Here is a 17,535-nt window from a genome sequence, read left to right as displayed (position 1 = left end):
GCTCCTCGGGCAAAAACTCTGAGGGGCCCTCAGAAATGTGGGGACCACTCATGGGGGTACCCTGAGGCCTTGGTGCTCTGCTGTCTAGAGATAGATGGTGATCAGATACCTGCACCGGTGTAGTAGGGGACAGAATGACCAACCCGCATGATGCTGCTGACGACCCGGCCAGCGCACTCCACATAGCCTCGAAGGCTGGTTCTCCAGAGTCCGAAGAATGATGAGCCTCCGAAGCCACGACAGGAGTTAAACTTCCCCACACCGAAGCACCAAGAGGGAGACTAGGAGCAGAGAGGTGTCCCGAAGCCTCTCCCTCGAGTCCGACCGAAGAATCCTGAGTCCTGAACCCCGTGGAAGGCGCCGACTGGGTCGGAGACTACGTTGGCACCAATAAGCCAGGAGGGGCTGTCGGAGCAGAGCACTCCAGCTCCAAAAGCTGAGATGTGCTCAGAGGAGGAAGTATTGAAGCAGGTTGAGGGACCGGCTCCGGAGCCGACTGGGTTGGAGCTGAGAACAATTTTGCCAGAACTGGTGACTGAAGGAGTCTCTGCACCACTCTATCGACATCCACATCAGATAAGGTCCTGGAAGATTTGGAGGATAGAGAAGGAGATCGAGACCTCCTCTCTGAAGGGGACCTGCGAGGAGGGGATACTGGTCTAATGCTAGGCGATCGGCTCCGAACAGGTTCCAAGAAGATTGGAGCCGAAGCAGGTTCCATAATAACTGACACTTCCTGCAGCCCCGGGGACAATGGAGCCAAGGATGTCGAAGCAGACTTTGCTATTTTCTCCGATGGCTCCGAGGAGACTGATGGAGCCGGAGATCTCTTTTTTGATTTAGGGGATTTTGCCTTAGAGCTGGAAGCACTCTCCAGACCCTCCTCGAAGGAGGGTTTCAGAAGTCCCTTCAAAATCAACGTATTCTTCCTTTCCTGAAGAACTCGCAGACTAAAGGTATGACAGAAGCTGCACGACTCATGGAGATGAATCGCTCCCAAACAATACACACAGACAGAGTGTCCATCGGTAATGGACATTTTATAACTGCACCTAGAGTATTTCTTGAAGCCCAAGGGCTTGTGCTCCTTAGTATCTTTGGACATAGTTAACCAACAACAATTAACCACTGAATAAATGGACCAACGGTCAAACAGTCAAGGCGGGAAAAGCCTACAACAAACAGATTACCACAAGATCTCTGAGTTAAATGATCCTTAGACAAACAAGAGGGGAAGGACTAATACCTCTAATTTAAATGTTTTTTAGTCCCGGTAAACTTTTATGACACAAGGAAAGCAAGGGGACAGACTAGGTCCTCTAATTGAAAACAGGGCTAGCCCGTTGTAAACAGCTGGTGGGATACCACAGAAAAAAACTATCAAAAACACAACTTTTCCACAAGACAAGACAAGAACACATAATAGCTATTAAAATGGCTTTTCTGCAAAAACTTCTCTGATAAAGAAGAAAAAGGGTACTTAGCCACAGCCAAGAGTGAGACCACGTCAGAGCTACACGAGCGGCAAACGAAATCTGGGGATAAAGAGCAGTGCAGCATGGGATACCTCTTAGCGCAGCCAATAGAAAGACTTCGAGCTAAAAAAGTTCGGCCGAGTCAGAGCAGACATTCGGCTCCGAACCCACAGGTAAGAATGTAGGCGAGATTGGACTACATAACATCGATGGATTCGTCCTGAGGGAAACCATATCTTTATGAAATATTAGGCAAGGCAGTTTGATGGAAAGGGCTTGCAACTCTGAAATTCTACGTGCTGATGCAATAGCCACCAAGAATATGGTCTTCCATGAAAGATACTTCAGCTCACAAGAAGAGGCAGGTTCAAAAGGTGGAAGAATAATTTTGGACAAGATTAGATTTAAGTTCCAGGGAGTAGTGGGAAATCTGATCGGTGGTTTTAAGTGCATCGTACCTTTCAAAAAAGCCTTAGCCAGCTTATGAGACATACCATTTTCAGCTACACCTAAATGAAAATTAGAAATAGCAGCAAGTTGGACTCGAATGGTTGCTGCTGCAGCTCCTTTATTGAATAGTTTAGCTAGGAATTCCAATATATCTGCTATAGATGCCTGGAAAGGGTCAATATTATCCTGCTGTGCCCAGATGGAAAACCTTTTCCACTTACTGAGGTAAAAAGCTTCCTAGTAGATGATGTGTGATGACAAAAGGATATGCCGCGCTTCTGATAAATTCTGGAACCTGACTATTCTGGGAATTCTCTAGTAGATGAGGCTTCGGAAAAGGGAAACCAAATTTGACGAGGCCAGTATGGGGCAATAAGACAAGTGTCCTGCCCAGGAAACTGGCTTTCTGCAATACTTTGGGAATCAGCGGGAAGGGGGAAAAGCATAAAGGAGTCCCGGAGGTCAATCGTGGACTCCGGAGCGTCCCTCGGTAGCTGACCCTGTTGAGGGATCAGGGCAAAGTAGTTGCTGCACTTGTGTTTGTAGAGGTGGCAAAAAGGTCACAGCAAGGCTGGACCCATCTGTGGAAAATCATTTCTGCTATTTCATTCTTGAAAGACCACTCATGAGGCAGCAGAATAGCTCTGCTGAATCTGTCCGCTATTACATTGGATTTCCCCGGGATGTGCACTGCAATCAGAAAATGCTGGGTGGACTCCGCCCAATTCCATAATCTCAGAGCCTCTTGACACAGGGGGTAGGATTTGTTCCCTCCTTGTTTACGTACCAGACCATGGGACATGTTGCCCGACTGTACTGCAATTGTTCTGAGGGGAAGAGTGTCTTGAAAGGTTTGCAACGCTATAAGAACTGGTCTCATCTCCAGGACGTTTATGTGCAAATGAGTCTCGTGAGCCTGCCAAGTACCTTGGGCTGTCCATCCCTGATAATGCCCCCCCACCCCACCCGATCAGGGAGGCGTCTGTGGTTACTGTTGTGGAGAGGGGAGAACAAAAGGGCAGCCCATAGTCACAGTCTCCGAAATAAGCCACCAGCAAAGGTCGTTCTTGCAAGTGTCAGTAATCAGCACTATATGGTTCAAGGGTAATTCCTGAAATGTCCATTGTGTGAATTTTAGCCATTGAAGAATTTGCATGCGAGATCTCACAAGGGGTATTGCAATAAATCGCTGCTGTCACAGTGCCAAGCAGTTTGAGAATCTGTGATGCTGGTGCTTTTCGTTTGGATAGGAGATCCACAATTTGTTGCTGAAGGACAAGCACTCTTTCGGGAGGGAGCTTCAGGGACATGCTGACTGTATCTAAATCTGCGCCTATAAAGAATGTACGCTGCGATGGCAATAAGGCAGATTTCTCTAAATTTATCGTAATGCCCAGCTGTGAACAAAGATCCCTGGTAGTGTCCCTTGCCCGAATAAGCTGATGCCTGATGGAAGTGGTAAGGAGCCAGTCATCCAAGTAAGGAAAAACATGGATTCCTGAATGTCTCAAGTGAGATATGACCACTGTCATGCATTTGGTGAACACTCTGGGGGCTGTACTGAGACCAAAGGGCAGAGCCCGAAACTGGAAAGGACTGGCTCACAGCCGGAAGCGCAGATGATCCCTGGATGGCCTTGCCATTTTGATATGGTAGTACGCATCCTGGAGATCTATAGAGCCCATCCAATCGTCCTTCCCTAGGAATGGGAGAATGGACTGTAGCGTGACCATCCGGAACTTAGTCTTCACCACATATTTGTTGAGCCTGCTGAGGTCCAGAATAGGCCCTCCAGTCTCATCTTCTTTGGTACCAAAACGAATCTTGAGTAAGTTCCAGATCCTTGCTGGTCTGCTGGGACTGGCTGGATGACACTTTTTTTGCAATAATTTCTGGACCTCTACAGATGCTACATCCCGTAGACTGGGTGGAACGTCTGGGATTCCCTTTTGTTGGTCTGGGGTAAAAGTGAAAGAGGATGGAATATCCCCTGGATATAACGTTTTCTACCCACTGGTCTTCTGAGATATTTAGCCAGGCGCCTAGGTACAAAGAAAATGTCCCCCAACTGCCTCCAGAGCAGGACAGTCGGGCCTCATTTAAGGAGGGCTGATAGGGTTTCCCAAGAAACTGATCCCCGTCACCCTGGTTCTGCGGACCCCCTCTGCCACGTGGGCATAGTCTTCCACCATTGCCCCCCCCCCTCTGCCCCTGGCGGAGGCTTCATCTTGAGAGTTCGGAAAGGCTCCTTGGGTCTTAAGGAACAACATTTTCCCACCCTGTTGACCTTTGGGATGAGGTCTAGTACAGGTAGAAAAAAGGACTCCAATGGCAGACAGTGTCTTACTGTCTTGCTCACATCTGGTGAGGGTCTTTTTTTACTTTTGGTCCAAATAAGGAGAAACCATCGAAAGGGGCATTCACAAACGACTTAAAGGGTTCCGCAAAAGAACATAAGCGCATCCAGGAACGTCTCGGCAGAGCAATTCCTGTACCCGCAGCCCTACTCGTTCCATCAGCTGCATAAGACACGAGGCGTATGGACGAGTTTACAATGGAATTGGGGGTAGCAAGCTGAGACGTCACCTTGTCTGCCACCAAGTTGGCTACTGCACCCTGGAGAGCATCTCCAAGCTCCTTGAGGAGATCTCTTTGTAGACATGTGAAGTGGGTCAGGTAGTTCAATGACCGAAGTGCAAAGGTCGTAGAACTGAACATGCACTTCCCGAATCTGTCCATTATCCTAGACTCTCAATTAGGAGGATGGACAGCTGTAGAAGTCTTCGACATCTCTTTTTTAGTGGCTGCTGCCACCACCATGGCATCAACAGGTAGGGGTTTACATAAAAAGGCCTTGTCATGGGGTACTGATTTATACTTGTTTGGCCTTCTAGAACAGGCTCCATAAAATCTGGTGACTCCCACGCCCTTTTAGATAAAAGATCCATTAACTCATCAAAGGGCGGAGACGTCCAAGAGGTGGAGAGTCAGGACCCAAAAGCCTTCAGGAGCACCGATTTGTCCTCGGTAGGGTTTTGAGGCTTCCAGTCCCCGCTCTGCTTAAGGATCTCAAGAATATCCCCGAAGGAGATATCCTCAGAGGGGGACCTTGGCGACCCTTCAGATTCCTCCAAAATCGGTGTCCGATGTGATGGATTCCTAAGGGGAATCTAGATGTCTCCTCTTACATACCCCTCTTCCAAGGAACCTCCTCAGTGGGAATCTCTGGGAAGTCTCGGAAGAGCAGGGTTTCCCCCAAGGGGGCGTCCTGAGGCTCTGGGTCTCTACGCTTACAGTGAACATGTGGTAGCAGAGAAGAAGCAGGTGCCTTTTGGGAGGAGGTGGGCATACAAGAGGTTGTGGAAGTCCTCGGGGACAAAGCCCTCAGCCCTCCTCATGGCATCGAAGGCCCCATGGGTCCAATGCGAGGAAGCACCCGGGTCCAAAGACTCGGAGGACTCCTCCCGCACAAAAAACACCGGCTCCTAACCAAGAGGGGGAGCTGTCGGCGCCGACTCCCCAAGAGGGGGAGCTGTCGGCGCCGACTCCCAAGAGGGAGCTGTCGGCGCCGACTCCCCAAGAGGGGGAGCTGTCGGCGCCGACTCCCCAAGAGGGGGAGCTGCCGGCGCCGACCCCCCAAGAGGGGGAGCTGTCGGCGCCGACTCCCCAAGAGGGGGAGCTGTCGGCGCCGACTCCCCAAGAGGGGGAGCTGTCGGCGCCGACTCCCCAAGAGGGGGAGCTGTCGGGGCCCCCTCCCCAAGAGGGGAGCTGTCGGCCGACTCCCCAAGAGGGGAGCTGTCGGCCGACTCCCCAAGAGGGAGCTGTCGGCGCCGACTCCCCAAGAGGGGGAGCTGTCGGCGCCGACTCCCCAAGAGGGGGAGCTGTCGGCGCCGACTCCCCAAGAGGGGGAGCTGTCGGCGCCGGCTCCCAAGAGGGGAGCTGTCGGCCGACTCCCCAAGAGGGGAGCTGTCGGCCGACTCCCAAGAGGGGGAGCTGTCGGCGCCGACTCCCCAAGAGGGGGAGCTGTCGGCGCCGACTCCCCAAGAGGGGGAGCTGTCGGCCGACTCCCAAGAGGGGAGCTGCCGGCGCCGACTCCCCAAGAGGGGGAGCTGTCGGCGCCGACTCCCCAAGAGGGGGAGCTGTCGGCGCCGACTCCCCAAGAGGGGGAGCTGTCGGCGCCGACTCCCCAAGAGGGGGAGCTGTCGGCGCCGACTCCCCAAGAGGGGGAGCTGTCGGCGCAGACAGCTCCACCAACGACTGGCTTCCTCCAGCTCCAAAGTCTCGGTGTGAGTCGGAGGAGGAGCAATAATAGGAGAGGACTTTGTCAGTTCCGAAGCTGAAACAGAATTTTTGCAAACGCCGCACCACTCGGTCCACATCCGAATCGGAGAGTCTGGAAGCCCGAGAGGATACCACTGACGGAGCGGATCGGGGACCTCAAGGTAGGAGATACCAGTTCCAGAACTGGGGACAGGCTCCTACCAGCAACCTGAACGGTCGATTTCCATGGTACTGGACCAGAGACAGTAGCCTTCTTAGATGTCTTTGGGACCAAAGAGCCCTTCGGTGCTGAACCAGATGATGATGCAGGAGAAGCTGGTTTTGGCTGACTGGAAGAAGAACCAAAATCTGTCTGGAAGGCCGATTTAATTAAGCTCCTTTCAACCAACTTACTCTTTCTCTCGGCTAAAACCCTGGAGCTAAAGCCATGGCAAATGGAGCAAACTTCCTGCAAGTGTACCTCACTCAGACAGTACACACATGTGGAACGACAATCCGTGATTGACATTTTTTGACTGCATTTGGGACACCTTTTAAATCCCGATTTAGCCTTCCCTGACATTCTGGTCCAAATAACAGCTATATCCAAGAACAAATATATATATATATATATATATATATATATATATATATATATATATAGCCCATCGGCTATGAAACTAGCTTATTATACGTGGCAGCAATAACTGCTACTAAGAGCCTAACCAGCTAACAGCATAAGCAAAAGGCTCAAAGGCTGAAAACAAAATGGCCAAGAAAATGGCCAAAAGCCTAACTGGCTAATAAAGAAAAGTGCAAAAAACGCAGCAAGCCTAACCAGGCTGGGACAGAGCTATGTACTAATCACAAAAGGCCAAAGGCCAACTAAAATAACAGGGCCACGCCCAAGTATCTTAACGAAAAAAACTATACAACTGGATACAAGTCCAAACGGACAACAAGCCAAGCACTGCTAGTACTAAACAAACTACAATAAGAGAGAGTAAAAGGTAGAATTGTTTGAAAATCACACTTATCCAAAGAAACGGCCAAGAGCTGTAAAGAACATCCAATCAGTTGCAGCGGCAAACTAGATCTGGGGAATTTAGTGGTGCATTATGGGATAGGGCTTGGCCTCAAGCTGTCAAGAGACCTTGAGCTTTGCTATTTGGCTGAATCGGAGCCGATGTTCGTATCCAAACCCATCAGTAAGAATGAAGGTGAGACTGAACAACTTCACATTTATGGTTACCACCTGTCCCTCTTTGGGAGGGACAGTCCTACTTTGTGCAGTTGTGTCCTGCGAAGAAAACTGAAAAATGGCAAATACCCTCAGCTTTTAGGACAAAAATATTTCCTACGTTTTCTTTAATAGCTACATAAAAATGATTGTTTTGTATCTGAAACAATTGTTACATGAAATAGCATAAGCAACTCACACGCTACAAGAATAAGAATTTATTTTAGCAAAAAATGAAGTTCGCCCCTTGCACTAACCATAGGTATACGTTTTGTCCTGCAAAATCTCACCTTTCTACCAAAAAAAGTTCCACTTTGGGCATTTGAAAATGTGTCAACCCTAGGCATAACCACTTAAAAATATTTCAATGGATTTTTCCTGAATATTCCACAAGTATGCCTTTGGGGACTTTGCCTTAGGCAGTACATCTACAAGCAGTCTGACTTTGGGTTTTTCTAGTGAACTGTCTTATGAAAAAAATAAAACACTGCATCTCGAACTATTTTGCTTCTGCTTAGGCACTCTACTGAAATGTGAGAACCTGAAATGCAGATTGCAGACAAGCTGAAAAAAAAAAAGACTGAAAACACAGGAGAAGAGTGAATCTCTGAAATCTTTCCTCCTTTAAACTTTTTTGCCACTACCCGCACCCCCAAACATATATACATCTCATCTCCAAGATAGCCATACCTCAGGGAAAAGGGAATATTCCAAGAAATGTCATCTCAGACTTGTTATATGCAAGTCGTATCTTTTGGCGATTCAGTCTCCACATTTTGGGGCTTGCTCAAGCAGGTTCCGACATTTCAAATGGTTGCCATTTGCTTGCCTACCACAAAAACAAGTTTACTGAATTCACCAACAAACCTGGGTCTTTTATCAGTATCTCTGCAAAGTTTTCATTGGATGAAAGGAAACAAATAAAACACTAAATTAATGAAGAAAAATTCAATGCAAGCCACTACAGATGAATATTCTTCATCACAGCTAAACAGCTAATTTTACTCACCCTACTGGAAGAGAGCCCTGGTTTACTGTGCTAAGCCTCTGTGTGGCATTTACATCTGTTGGTGGTCTAGGCGCTACTGCTGGAGGGTCAAGTACTCCCGCTGCAGCTGCTGAAGAATCAGTTGTTGATGCTCCATCAGAATAAGGTGAAGGTGCACGTGTTGTAGAATTTGAGCCTGTGTTTGGCACACTGCTCTCAGTGGAGGTGGATGGACCATTGGCAAAGACTGCTAAAGTAAAAGAAAAAAAATCAAGCATGTTTATACACATTACAAATGCCATAAAAATATGTGGCTTGTGAAAAAAACATGCAGTGCATAAATGAGTTACAAAACTAAACACTACAAAAACAAATCTCTTAAATTTATGAAATAAAACTACAAGAACAATGTTTAAACACTACATATTTTAAAATGTTGCAAGTTCAAAAACTGACAAACATCAGCAGTGATCACAGTGGTGGCCAAGAAAGGTGGCACATTTATCAAGAGGTACTTAGAGGTAACAGATCTAATCATGGATCACGAGACAATGAAATCTTAGTAGTAATGAGCGTTTTTTTTTTTATCCCCCACCCCCATGTGATTTCAAAATGCAACCAGACAGCTTTTAGAGAGACCAGCTTCCAATATTACACTTTATCCACTTTAAAAGTGAATGCCTTCAATGCACGACTTACAGACAACAGCTGTTTGCCCGCCAGTACTGAATATAAAAGCAGTTTTATGAACTTGTATAGCTGTACATGTTTGCATATATTCAGTGTTGCAGGTGTCCTTAAATTTGGGATTGCTACATAAGGCCCAAAAATCTGTCTTGGCTTCCAGGGATTTTCACCCTTCCTCCTCCAAGAAGGGCTGACAATCTCTCACCTGGAAGTTATAAGATTAAAGAGGGTACACACTCCTGCAGTATCTTTGTTTCTTTATTGCCCTGGCTGCCCCCAGGAAACTATAGCTGGTAAGTACTAACTACACAGGTGAAACAGGGAGAGGACTGCCCACCCTCTACAGCAGTCTAATAAGACCCCCACACCAAAGGTGCTTTTCAAGTTACAGGACAACCTAAAGAGGAAAGATACCTTGTGGTGGTAATACAGAGGGAACAGCAGTGACTGCATACCCAACCCAGCCACCAGATGTCCACTGGACAGGAACAGGAGGAGTGAAGGAACCAAGACAGTACTACAGCACGGAACATACGCAAACATCTTCAATTATGGTATATTCCCAATTCAATTCACTGTGTTTACAGCATGGTTCACTGCTGTAGTCTTTAAATTTAGTAAGACTACCAAGGCTCATTGTCCAAGGAGTGGCTGACCCTGAGAATGTGCAGGCAGAAGTAACCCGTGCAGGCTAGCAGTGGCAAATTCTGCTCTGGCTCAAGTAGGCAATGTGCGGACCCCAAGAAAAGCAGAGTGGCTGCTATGGTTCGAGCAGAATGGGCCCTTAACCTGCTTCGTTATCTTCTTGCCATGAAAGGAGCAACACAAACAGATTAAATCAGCCAACTATTTTGAGGTAGTCTGTTCAGGAAACAGACATACCTTTAGTAAAGAACAAAAACAATGACTATTTCTCTGTCTTTTGCCGTGTCCAAGTATAATTATCTCAACTGCTTATACAAATCCAGGGAGTGTGGAATCCTCTTCCTTTTTTGACAGGTGGAGGGGGAAAAACATGAGAAGTGAATGGCCTGACTCTAGGCAACTATTACTGTCGGTATAAAAGAATGCTGGTACACAAAGTAACCCTGTCCCTGCGAACGATTATAAGTTTTTCATTAAGGGCCTATACTTCCAAACTCCTCCTAGTTGAAGAGCCACTAAAATGTTAATTTTGCAGGTCAGCCAGTTCAAAGATGCAATCTTTTTCAAGGGGTGAAAGTGTAATACTTGCTACTCAAGGACATGACTCACACTTCATGGTGTAGTAAGTGCCTTCACCCACCGCAACTTCTACAGGACCCTGCTTGATGGCTCCATTACTTGCATCCAACATCCCTAGGCTAGGGACAGCCCTACAGCCAACTGGATCCCACACGGAGTCCAATCAGGCCACCCCCCCCCCCAGCTGTATGGAAAGGTGGGTAGGCCAGGCTGCATTGTTCTGGAGGGTGTCCTCCCCTTCCTTCCTGCTTTGTTCACCAACTCAAAATAGAGACAGACAGACAGACAGACAGACAGACAGACAGACAGACAGACAGAGACAGACAGACAGAGACAGACAGACAGACAGACAGACAGACAGACAGACAGACAGAGACAGACAGACAGACAGACAGAGACAGACAGACAGACAGACAGACAGACAGAGACAGACAGAGACAGACAGACAGACAGAGACAGACAGACAGACAGACAGACAGACAGACAGAGACAGACAGAGACAGAGACAGACAGAGACAGACAGAGACAGACAGAGACAGACAGACAGAGACAGACAGAGACAGACAGAGACAGACAGAGACAGACAGAGACAGACAGAGACAGACAGAGACAGACAGAGACAGACAGACAGAGACAGACAGACAGAGACAGACAGACAGAGACAGACAGAGACAGACAGACAGAGACAGACAGAGACAGACAGACAGAGACAGACAGAGACAGACAGAGACAGACAGAGACTGACAGAGACTGACAGAGACTGACAGAGACTGACAGAGACTGACAGAGACTGACAGAGACTGACAGAGACTGACAGAGACTGACAGAGACTGACAGAGACTGACAGAGACAGACAGACAGAATCCCCAAAGCAGCAGTGTACAAAATCCAGTAGCAACTAGAGTTTATTCAGCCTCGTCTGCAGCCAACCACCGGCTCATCAAAAGGTGTCATTATCATGGCAGGCCAAGTTGTCTCCATCTCACCATATTTAATTAAAGCCAGTTCTCCCCTGCCTGACTCTTCAGGCTTCTATGGTGCTAACCAAACATTGGTCATCTGGGTCACAGACAGGGCTTTATCCTTCTACACCCGGTCTAAATTCCTTTTTGAATGGGACTCAAGTACAGATCTCCTTCAGGTACTCCCTGAATGGGAACAGGGAACACAAGGGAGGAATCTCAGGGCAAGCAACATGAATAGCAAACATGTTCATTCAGAGAAGTGTAATACAACCCAGATTAACATTGATCTTACAGGTATTTGAGGATCATGGAAACGGGTTTGAACTGGGTCCTGAGTCCCTCTCCTGTCACACCAGACAAAGAAACTCTTCCATGCAAACTAGATAACATTTCACTTCATTTGGTTTCCCAACCTTCACCAAGATAGTGTACACATACTTGTAAAAAATTCCTAAATGGAATGAGTGCTAAATTGCTTAAGTTGCCAACCTTAGACAGCTCAAAAAAGACTGTACACCTGAACCCTTTATTTTGGATTAAAAGGTTCATAAGCTCAGACAGCAACACAGGCTCCATCTTTACCATACTGATGGAAGGTACAAATGTATGACCTAATGTAATTTTCATTCTATCCAATACTGATGGATTTGGATCCAATCCCTTGGATCCGACTCTGCTGTTGATAAAGCTTGTGGCAACCAAGAATTCTCAAGCTTCTCTTACCCACAATGCACCAACCCCAGTTACCTCAGATCTTGTTTGCAGCTTTTCAGTGAAAGACGTGGTTTCCAACACTCTCGAGCAATATTAAGATAAGTTTATAAAAACTTCACTTAATTCTCTCTTCGCTATTTAGATTAAGCATTTCCCTTACCTATCGCATTCCTTTTTTACTTTTCTGCTAAGTTTTAGTTTACATCCTTTTCGCGAACCTCTTGATACTAATGTTAGAGAAGCTACATAAAATGTAGTACAAAGGAAAGATAACATTGTTGGTAGCTGTTCTTTCCCCTTTATTGGTCTTTGTTGAAAAAAAATCATAGTAGAAATAAGTTTTTTTTCCCTTTCTTGATTTCTATTGGCATGACAGTATGGCGGGATAAAGCAACAGCAGGCTTTAAAAATGTACTAAGTCTGGGCATAAGTTGCCTTTATCAGATGCCCACACTATGTGTATATTGCTTAGGACCACTTCACTTACAAGAAAATTGTTGCATTTGCCACGGGTTTAACCCCAGAGCATCAGTTAAACGCAAGAATAAACTCATTCTTAAAGGCCTTTTGCCTTCCCTCATCTGGAGAGGATATATCCATACAAAAATCTCAAAAAACCAAGACTAAAACAAAATCCTCAACTCTGAAGCCTCCTTTCCTCTGCTTCGGAATCCTCAAAGAAGAGGTCTCACAAAGATCCAACTTCACCCTCAGATCCAAAGGAGTAGAAAATGTCTGATCAGACTCCTTAGGATCCAAGGACACCAAAAATTATCTGATCCATCCTTCTTGGATCCAACACTATCCAAGTCGGATCCAACTGTTTGCTGGTACTTCTACTTTAACTCCTATTATTTTACCAAGGACTTTGTAATCACAGTCTGTGGATCCCATACTCTGGAGGGTACCTTCCCCATTTCTGGACAGACTCTGGTCTCCTTTGGGGTTTTCCACGGATTCTTCCAGAAGTCACAGAGGAAGGTGTGGAAAGAGTGGTGACGAGATACTCCTGGTGCAGGGTCAGCTGGGTGCGCCCTTGGCTCCTACCCCTGTGGGTCAGGAAACCCGTGACACTGCGCAAGAGAGGGTACCAGTGATGGCGTGGCCAGTCTGGAGCAATCAAAATCATCCTTGGTTGTCCTGTTTGATTTTTAGTAGTACTTTGGAGAGCAGAGGGGGGAAGGCATAGACTGATACGTTTTTCCAGCTGAAGGACAGAGCATCCACTTTCGAGGCTTGTTTGTGGCAAGTCCTTGTGCAAAATTTATCCAATTGGTAGCTCTAGAGAGAGGTCTATATCTGGGCTCCCCCATTTGCTTGTCAACATGTTGAAAATCCTTAGTTCCAGTTTCCACTCGTGTGGGTCCATGAGGTTTTTGCTTAGTCCTTCTGCCAATGTAATTAATTTTCCTGGCAGGAATTGAGCTTGTAGGTGCACTTGGTAGCTCAACACTGTGTTCCACAATGCCATGGCTAGTCTGCAGAGGGAGTAAGAATGTGTACCCCACTGCTTGTTTATGTACCACAAAACAGTGGTGTTGTCCATCTTTACCATAAGTTGTCCTGGAAGAATGTGGTCCTTTAAGGCTGTTAGAGCATTCTGTACAGCTAACGTTTCTTTTTGATTGATATGCAGGTGCACTTGACTTGGGTTCCATTTGCCCTGAATGCACTTCCCTGCCAGGTGGGCCCCCCCAAGCATAGTCCGATGAGTCTGTTAGGGTTTGGGTGGTGTGAAAGGTAGTCCCTTGTTTTGGTGGCAGGCCTCTGCCCACAAAAGGAATTCTAGGCATAGGCAAGGTACGACGGGAATCATTGCTTCTAGATCCTGAGAATGTTGACACCATAGGCTTTTTAGATACTACTGTAGTTTCCTCATATGCAGTCTTGCATGTGGAATTAGAAGAATGCAGGAGGCCATGAACCCCAAGGCTTGCAGTATTTGTCCTGCAGATAGCAGGGTTTCTGTGGCTACTTGTTTGAAGTAGGTTGTCAAATTAGTTTCTCTGGTGTGAGGAAAGGCATCTGGGAAGTTACATTCAAGCTTGCTCCCAGGAATATAATTTGTTGACCGGGTACCAGGTGTGATTTCTTTTCGTTTATGTTGTACCCCAGACAAGTTAGAACCCTTCGTACAAAGGCCAGATGATTCAAAAGTATGTCCTGGCTTTCTGCCTGAATTAGACAATCGTCCATGTACGAGTATATTTGAATATTTATTTGCCTGCAAAATGCAATAACTGGAGCTAGGCACTTTACCCTGGGCGAAGTAGATAAGACAAAGGGCAGTGCAGAGAACGGATAGTGCGTGCAGCCTGCTTTGAAGCATAGGTATCTTCTGCAAGATTCCCCGATTGGGATGTGCAGGTATGCTTCTTTTAAATCTAGTTTGCCAACCAGACATCTTTGCCTAGCATAGGAAGTAAGAGTCAGCATCTTGAATTTTGGAATCTCCAAAAAGGTGTTTAGAGTAGACCGGTCCAGGATAGGATGCCATAAATTATCTTTTCTGGGTACCAGGAAAAGTCTAGAGTAGAAACCTTGTCCCTTTTCCTCTTCTGTACCAGATGAATAGCCCCCATGCTTAAGAGAGAAAGTACTTGTTTCTGGGCCTCTGGCCACTGACTTGTGGGTAGGTCCGGCCACCCGCTTGGTGTTGGCAACATGAGGAAGTGAAATCTGTATCCCTGGGACACTATATTTAAAACCCATTTGTCCTGGGTAATGATTTCCTAGTTCTTTGCATGAAGAGCAGTCATTCCCCCCAAAGGGGCGGTGAGTTGATAAGTGCTTGCAAATTTTAAAAGGAAGTCATTGAGACAGTTTACCACAGGAAGGAGTCTTGTTACTCCCAGATTTGGAAATGGAGGCTTCCCACTGCTTAGTCCTGTGTGTCCCCTAGGACTGAAACCTGGGGGTTTTGCTGTGTCTGGGTTTGGCTTGAGAAGACCTGGAAGGGGCTGGAAAGGACCAATTCTTAGAGGGCCAGTGCCTACTAACTCTTGGAGGCTGTACTTGCAAGAAATCTTTAACAGTTTGCATAGATTTAGCGTTATCTTCCATCTTTTTAAGAACTTAGTCAGCCTTGTTGCCAAACAGGCGGTCCTGATTTAAAGGAGCATCAAACAATTTAGCTTTAACATGATCAGGGAAAGATTGCTCCTTTAGCCAAGCATGCCTTCTGAGCACAAACCCAGTGACAGCATCCCTGCAAGAGGCCTCTAATGAATCAAAACCACATAGCAAAGTATGTTTTCCAACTTGTTCAGCAGAATGCATTAAATCCTGTAATTCTTTATTTTCCACACAGTCAGGAGTCAACATAATTTTCTGTTTAAGCAATCCAATAACATGTTGCTGACATTTTAACATATGAAACTGGCAGTTTAAAGCCCTAATGGCCAAGGCTGCAGAAGTGTAAACCTTCTTACCTATTTATCCAGCGCCCTGGAGTCTATCAGAAGGGGTAGGAAGTTTTAGCAGTAGAAGCCTTAATGCCCTTGGGACCCTGCGAAATAGTCTAGATCTGCAATAGAATTTTTAAAAAGGAACTTGTGTGACTCAGGGACCCTGTAGTATCGGTCAGGTTTTCTGGGAGCAAGAGGCAAGGAATCAGGGGCCAAACTAGATTCCGAAAAAGCATCATCAACAATGTCTAGCACAGTAGGATTAGCTAAACGCCTATTCTGAGGTAGGAGTAAGAAATGTCTAAGCCTCTTTTCTGAATCATAAAAATCCTGGCTTTCCCAGTGGAAGTGTTCCCTTAGAGTATGTAAGGTTTCCCCAAAAGAAAAATCCTCTGGAGGGGAAGCAGAGGGAATGGAGTCCTCCATCAGAATCCTCATAAGTAGATAAGGGTAATCCAGATCATCAGAAGAATCAGAAAAAACAGAATCCTGGTCAGAAGATTCATAAACAACTTCAGTTCTAGGCCTCTTAGAAAGGGGGGGGGGGGTTTGGCTACCCCCGATTAGATTTATTAGATCTTCGGCCATTCTTATTTGTTTTTTAGTCATAGAGGCCTGAGCATGTGGCCTGGGCGTCGTCTTTTTTAGGCAGGGTTCGAGATTTAGGCCTAACTGAAGAAAGAGGCGTCTGTTTAATATGAAGGTTCATAGGCCTGAATACACACTCAGAAGCCGGTGCCTGCACAGCGGCTCCAGACCCATCCAAGGTAGAGACATCCGCGGGTTCCATAGTTGAAGCAACTCCCTGCATACGGTACTCTGAATGGGTCTCAGTAGAGGCCTGCGAATCAGAAGCAGTGGGTATCAGGGGCTGTGAAAGCACCTCACTTAGTACTGGCGGACTGGCTTAGAAGTATCGTCGGGAGTTTTGTACCTCGGCGGCCTGTCTTTATCTTTGCGTTTTTTCAAAATCCCGGTAGTTGTATAGCTAACCGACATTTTTGGATAATTAGAGAACCGAAATAGTTGAGGTGAAAATACACAGACGACGGATACTGCGCTGATTAAATAAAGCACAAAACCGACAGCAAGGTACGTCGTGGTCAGGGCCTAGGCAAGGAATACAGTATGAATGAAAATCTTTATGAGGTATTTGTTTTCCACAAGTAATGCAATTAACTTTTACTGACATCGGAAAGGAGCAAGAAAAAGTTTCCCTAATGGGGTACTTAGCTTTAGTTGAAGACTTCGGTTCTGAAACTTGAAAACGAAAATTTCAGGAGTCGGCAGACCGGCACTTGCGAACTGCTTCTGCTTCGGGCACCGCACGGTAAGAAAGACTGATGTAATGGCGTCGGCTGCATGTTTTATACCCCTGATGTCATGGAAGAAGGGACAGCAACCGACACAGGACCCAAGACTTTGTTAATCAAGCTGACCGAGGGCTACCTGCAAGCAGATAACCTAAATGTAATGATTGGAACAGTGAATCACGAAGAACATCTACGAAGAAAATCTGATAAACGACTGCCCTCACATGGAAGAGCAGGAACTTTCTTGATGCTTTTATATTTTGATATGTAGATACACATCTTAAAAATCCAAACAGCACATCTAATCATCTTTCTGCAAGTATAGCAGGATGGACTGTACTGTGAAAGGGAATGTTGACTCCATGTGCTAGTTTAGTCGAAATAAGTTGCAAATCGGTCCAAGTCCCTGAGTCTTCAAGTCTCACAGTGTGAAAACAGAAACAGTTTGGGTAAAATTCATTTGTTTCCTAATTATTATACACTGACTGGATGCAAACAAGGGGAAAAAAACAGAAAATCGGAGAAAATCAACCAGAAAAGGAGAATTATCTGGCTAGGAAGACTCCGGCAGCTGTTCAGTTAAAAGCAGTTTCAGTTTTGGTACAGGAAACTGCTTCCAGTAATTTAGGGGGGAAAAAAACAAATGTACTCAGATGATTAATATAAATGAAACACTGAACCCAAACAAAATGCTGGAAAACTAGAACTCTAACTAGCTATTCAGATAAACTAATAGAACTGCAGAAAATCAGAGGTTGAAATGAAGAAAAAGCTGGTTGAGTATGAGGCTTCTCAAGAACTGTTTAAAAAAA

The 17,535-nt window shown here is 46.2% G+C and overlaps 1 protein-coding gene across 4 annotated transcripts in view; it reads right to left on the bottom strand.

Annotated features, from left to right (window-relative positions):
• ITCH (itchy E3 ubiquitin protein ligase) overlaps positions 1–17,535 on the bottom strand; it is a 2,580,358-nt gene that overhangs the window by 1,970,344 nt on the left and 592,479 nt on the right. For 2 of the 4 annotated variants that reach the window (XM_044090275.1, XM_044090276.1), the window contains exon 8: positions 8,435–8,663. In XM_044090275.1, coding sequence (XP_043946210.1) covers positions 8,435–8,663 — 229 coding nt within the window. The remainder of the gene's footprint in view (positions 1–8,434; positions 8,664–17,535) is intronic. The other 2 variants (XM_044090277.1, XM_044090278.1) reach the window with 1 other exon arrangement.

This window comes from Protopterus annectens, chromosome 12.part0 (assembly GCF_019279795.1).
Source record: "Protopterus annectens isolate FY-2018-M chromosome 12.part0, PAN1.0, whole genome shotgun sequence".
NCBI classification, from domain to species: domain Eukaryota; kingdom Metazoa; phylum Chordata; order Ceratodontiformes; family Protopteridae; genus Protopterus; species Protopterus annectens.
The sequence above is the reverse complement of the archived record's forward strand: the minus strand, read 5'-3'. Positions and strand labels throughout refer to the sequence as shown.